At 42.7% G+C, this 6,074-nt stretch overlaps 1 protein-coding gene across 4 annotated transcripts in view; it reads right to left on the reverse strand.

Annotated features, from left to right (window-relative positions):
• The window catches only part of LOC126402020 (protein FAM184A-like), a 71,146-nt gene that overhangs the window by 11,194 nt on the left and 53,878 nt on the right, over positions 1 to 6,074 (reverse strand). For 2 of the 4 annotated variants that reach the window (XM_050063663.1, XM_050063664.1), the window contains exons 20-22: positions 4,014 to 4,160; positions 3,678 to 3,795; positions 820 to 924 (exon numbers count right to left, since the gene is read on the reverse strand). In XM_050063663.1, coding sequence (XP_049919620.1) covers positions 820 to 924; positions 3,678 to 3,795; positions 4,014 to 4,160 — 370 coding nt within the window. Of the gene's footprint in view, positions 1 to 819; positions 925 to 2,093; positions 2,229 to 3,677; positions 3,796 to 4,013; positions 4,161 to 6,074 lie in introns of all 4 variants that reach the window. The other 2 variants (XM_050063661.1, XM_050063662.1) reach the window with 2 other exon arrangements.

Consider the following 6,074-nt stretch of genomic DNA (forward strand, 5'->3'; position numbering starts at 1 on the left):
ATGACTCCCGAGATCAAACAGCAGGTATGACAGCTGTGTGCACGTAAGAAGGATGATGAGCAGCTTTGTGTGCAGAGATCAGTCTTTCATGACAAACGTGATGCGAGGCGGCGTGTAATGTTCACACGAGCAGCAGGTTTTCAGGAAGAATGGGACGATTTTGGTGCTTTGGGGGCTCGCAGTGCTCAAACAAAAAGATCAGTGCAAGGTAAGATTACATAGAGTGAAAATAATTAAACGTACCAGAAAACACAGAATAAAAATCAAGCACGAGGATTACAAATATTCCTCTCTTCTCACAGTGTGTGAGCACAGCAGCTGTCCTTGTCCGTCACTGCATGGTTGTAGCTTTGCTGCGGATCAATTCCAATATAATACAGACAAATATACAATCATGACAGCGACCTTTATTACCTTCAATAATGATCAATAACCTGATTTGGCAACTGTAAACAAAGGTGGATACCAGCCAAACTGCATGCAGCAGCTGTCTGTGTGCATGTACTATTTTTATTAATGTCAAATTCTGATAAAATAATCTAAAAAAATCTAGTGCATGCATCGTGAAACACAAGTGTGGTGTTTAAGGTAGAGCAATGAGGAGCATTCAAAATAAAAACGTTACAAACCAGTGGTCACACGCAGTAGTATTTATGACACTGAGAACACAGTCCTCCCACACATTTTGTCATTTCACCTGTCTGAGAGGTTGCTGCATGAAGGCCACTCAGCTCAAAGGGGCTGATGATGTCATAAGCACCCACGCGCTCCTCTACAGCCATGCCACTCACACTGACAAGGGCGTATGAGAGCACTCACCTTGATAAGAGGGTTGATTACTCCAACATTGGCACTGGAATTGAAGACCTTGTTGAACCCCGTCTCCCTGTTGACCAACTCCAGCTGGTAGAACTTCTTGTCGTCCTATAAAACAAGATGACGTGTTAACGTGATAATCCACCCAAGTCTTTCAAGAATCAAACTCTCATCTTCTGTACACTTAAAATGTGGCCAAATATTTTCCGCAGTGGAAGAAAGTATCAAAATGTCCATCGGAACTTATCAAACCACTCCGGCAGCACAACCCACTACTCTCAATGTTTACAGTCATTATGTTGTAAAAAGAAAACCTAATTACATGTTTTCTTTTCCTCGTCATCACTGTTGTGATGTGAGGCACTGTGGGTTATTTCCTTGAGCAAAGTCTGAAGCGTTGAAGGGGAGGAGGGAGCACAAAAAGACAGGCAGACAGCTCTTACACACGTCACATGTTATTTCTGCTGCTTGGGGTCTCTCAATGAAAACAATAGCAAAAGCAAGACAATCCCCAAAAAGGGAATGGGTTTACATGTGGTGGCCACAGACAGACTCTCTCCTTATCCTTCCTGACTGATTCTTCTCTAGTTTTGTGTTCTGCTAGTGTCCTTGTCACTACTGGTAGCATGAGGCGGTACCTGCAGCCCAATCAGGCTGCACAGGTAGTCCAGCTCCTCCAGGATGGCACATCCATACGTGTGGTCGCAAGAAGGTTTGCTGTGTCCCCCTGCACAGGCTCAAGAGCATGGAGGAGACACCAGGAGACCAGCTGTTACACCAGGAGAGCTGGACAGGGCCGTAGAAGGGCATCAACCCAGCAGCAGGACCGGTATCTGCTCCTTTTTGTGAGGAGGAACAGGAGGAGCACTGCCAGAGCCCTACAAAATGAGCTCCAGCAGGCTACTGGTGTGCATGTTTCTGACCAAACTGTCAGAAACAGACTCCATGAGGGTGACATGAGGGCCCGACGTCCTCTAGCGGGACCTGTGCTCACAGCACAGCACCATGCAGCTTCATTGGCATTTGCCAGAGAACACCAGAACTGGCAGGTACACAGATGAGAGCAGGTTCACACTGAGCACATGTGACAGGTGTGAAAGAGTCTGGAGAACGTTATGCTGCCTGTGACATCATCCAGCATGACCGGTTTGGCTGTGGACCAGTGATGGTCTGGGGAGGCATATCCTGGGAGGGTCTCACAGACCTCCATGTCATAGCCAGTGGTACCTTGACTGCTGTTAGATACCGGGATGAAATCCACAGAGCGATTGTCAGACCTTACGCTGGTGCAGTGGGCCCTGGGTTCCTCCTGGTGCAGCGGGCCCTGGGTTCCTCCTGGTGCAGTGGACCCTGGGTTCCTCCTGGTGCAGGACAATGCCTGGCCCCATGTGGCCATAGTGTGTAGGCAGTTCCTGGATGACAAAGGCATTGATGTCATTGACTGGCCCTCTCGTTCCCCTGACCTCAATCCAACTGAGCACCTATGGGACGTTATGTATCGGTGCATCCGACGCCACCAAGTACCACCACAGACTGTCCAGGAGCTCACTGATGCCCTGATCCAGGTCTGGGAGGAGATCCCTCGAGATACCATCCGCTGACTCATCAGGAGCATGCCCAGACGTTGTCAGTAGTGCATAGAGGCACGTGGGGTCCATATACACTACTGAGCCACATTATGAGTTGCCGTGATAAAATTCAATTAAATTTTTTTTCTTGATTTTTGGTGTGATTTTGAATCCAGCCCTCTGTGGGTTGATGATTTTGGTTTCTAATGACAGTTGTTTCGGCATTTTGTTCTCAACAAATGATAACACTTTACTTGAAGGTATCTACATTAGGGTGACATAACACTGTCATAACTATGACATGACACTGTCATGAACTTGTCATGAACATTATGTACATGTCATAAACGTTTATGACTGCTGTCATTAAGTGTCATTCGGTTTTGTTTGGGTTGTCAACCCACAAAGACATCTTCTGGTAATGTCACTTTGATTAATGTCAAGTTGTCATAATCAAGACAACCCAAACAATGTCAACCTGTCATTACATAAACCGCATGACAATTTATGACAGCAGTCATAAACATTTATGACATGTACATAATGTTAATGACAAGTTCATGACTATGTCATGTCATAGTTATGACAGTGTTATGTCACCCTTACGTAGATACCTTCAAGTAAAGTGTTACCCAACAAATTATATGATGTATATCAGTAAATGTTTTCAACTGGAATAAGGTGTAAGGGCGAGCATTGGAACAAGGCTTTTAACTTAAACAAATACCTGGGAAAAACTTGACAGTTTTGTGCATGAAAACTGAGACTGGAACAGTGTATTTAGTCATCGTTTTACAAAATGGTTTTAACCCTTTTAACTGGATCTCACTGTCTTCATCATTTACACACAGACTGATACAGACCCTGAGATGCAGTTTGCTCAGTTGCTTCATTCACTGTGCACACTGCCTCTGCTTATAAAAACAATGAGATGTGGAGGAATCTGTCAAACTGCTTTTCCCAAGTTAAAAAATGAACTTTTAAACTTAAACATTCTGCCATATTGTGGTGAAATCCTGCAGTCAACTGGAGACATTATTCACTCTGTACACAGCGGAGGGTTTCCTCTATCTTTACAGAGTGGTGAGTGTTTCCCCGCAAAAACATCTTTGATGACACTGATACTGCAGTGCACATTTACCGGAATTACTTTGTCTGCTCCGGATGATAAAATCCAGCAACAGCTGTGATGTCGGCCAGCGATATCTGTGACTGCAGTTTAAAAACATTTACCTGATTTGAGTGTTTTCGGAAATGACTTTAAGTACATCAGAGACCACCCAGTCTACTCACCACAAGCTTTTTCACCAGAGCTTCTCTCTCGGTGACCATCTCTCTGAGCTCTGCTATGACGTGCAGGTCCTCTGGCCGGCTTTCTCTGTTTCTTAACTTCTCCTCTGTCCCCTCCAACCTGGACACACAGACACGACAGACATTTTTTTTTAAAAACTGTAATAGCAATAACATATTACATGTAAAATTATTTTTAAAAAATAGAGAAAGAAACAGACATTTGAAAGCAATGACTTTGACAAAAGAGACAACTGTGAGTCTCTGTTAACACTGTTAAACAGTGGCAGCCCAAAGCAGCAACACAACAGACTTTCATCACACATTTCTGCAACTTACAGTATTTGTAGCGCAGTGATCTTGTCTTTGAGGACCTCCTGGGCCTTGTTGAAGTCAGCCAGCATGATTTGTGTTTCTCTGTGATGGACTATACTTATCTCCCCCAGATCCCTCTCATGTCTCTTTGAAAGGTCCTGTTCGTGGGCCCTGCAGCACAGACAGGCATACATAAACCATGAGGCAACATTAGGTCATGTTATCTGTGTTGGATCCTTAAGTGCTGGGGAATATCACAACTTCACATATTAATAGTAATCACTGGTGTGTGTATTTTCACTGCACATCCTGGATAATGCTCACAAACACTTAATTCCCTGGTACAGAGTGATGAGATTGACGCCTAATTCTTACTAAATTATAGAGGAAGACGACAAGATGTGCAGCTGCACACGTACTCAGCTGGGACCCAGAGAGCAGAGCTGAAACAAGGAATGTGGGGTGTCTTGTCATGCTAAAATGAAATGGTATCCATGGCTACTGTGGGAGGAAGTAATGGAGAGGGTGCTGCTGTCACATATGGGAACTGAGTAGAATCAAGTTTCATCTAAGAAAACAATGCTGATCTGAGTAGCACAGGCTGCTATAATTTTAGTTGACTAAAAGTCTGGGTATTTTCGTCGTACTTTCGTCAAATAAAACCAAAGCTATTTTAGTTGTCGTCAGTGTAACCTGTGACCTGTAATCTTTTTTTTTGTCATTAGATTATCTTGGACATTTCAGTCAATCTAGTTGAGTCAAAACCAATAATTTTGTCATTTTCGTCAAACTTATTTCAGATAAGATTTATCTTGTCATTATCTGATGAGACACACAAGTTGAATCATTAAGAATGCAGCTTTGCAGAAAGTGTCTCGTCTCATTGTTTGATGGTATCAATTACAGGAATACATGCAGACAGGGAACATGTTCTGATTTGCATTTTTATTTTGAGCGAACATAATTCAACAACTGGACTGGGACCCAAAACTGTCTTTAAAACTACTGGAAGTCTACTGGAACTCCTGGAAATAAGACTCAACAATCAACTGTCTTTCTCCAGAACTGAACCTTCATGTAAGGAAGTTACTTGGAGTCCGTCTGACTGTTGTTATTGTGTGCTGCAGGTATGTTGCATATTTCATCTTGTCTTTTTTCATCAACAATATTGCTTGCTGATAGTACAGTTAGTGTTGAGTGTTTAATCTGCCCCACTGGCTTGTATTATAGATATTGGCCTTCTTAATTACCAGAGAGCAGAGGGTTTCTGTAGATGGCTGACCCTCAGACTCTAGTTTTATCCAACGGCTCACCACAGGGATGTGTTCTTTCACCATTACTTTTTATAATGAATGCAGGAGCACCCAGCAGGGCAGCTGATAGATACCGCATTGCTGTCTCTTGTCCAGGGATCAGAATCAGACCATGGGAATGCTCTTTTGGATTTTATTTCTTGGTGTGATAATACTTTCTTGGACTTAAATGTATCTAAATCTTTAGACGTAACAGAGACACAGCCAAAGAAAGCATTATTCACATTGAAACTGTGAAAAGGGTGATCTCTTAAATATTTAGGTTCCTTTTTTTGATAAACGTCTTAAATTTGATGCAGATACTGTGAAGCGAAGGCAACAGAGCATTCACCTTCTCATCCTCTGCCTTTTTTTGATCAGTCCTGTGTTTTTCATTTATCTGCTGGTTTCATAGCCTCACACTGAAAGACAGAGTCTAAACAGCATTGTTAAAATCTGCTCTAAGATCACAGGAGTGACACACTAGGACTTTTTTTTTTTTTTTNGACACAGCCAAAGAAGCATTATTCACATTGAAACTGTGAAAAGGGTGATCTCTTAAATATTTAGGTTCCTTTTTTTGATAAACGTCTTAAATTTGATGCAGATACTGTGAAGCGAAGGCAACAGAGCATTCACCTTCTCATCCTCTGCCTTTTTTTGATCAGTCCTGTGTTTTTCATTTATCTGCTGGTTTCATAGCCTCACACTGAAAGACAGAGTCTAAACAGCATTGTTAAAATCTGCTCTAAGATCACAGGAGTGACACACTAGGACTTTTTTTTTTTTTTTT

The sequence above is a fragment of the Epinephelus moara genome, chromosome 15, assembly GCF_006386435.1.
Source record: "Epinephelus moara isolate mb chromosome 15, YSFRI_EMoa_1.0, whole genome shotgun sequence".
Classification (NCBI taxonomy): domain Eukaryota; kingdom Metazoa; phylum Chordata; class Actinopteri; order Perciformes; family Serranidae; genus Epinephelus; species Epinephelus moara.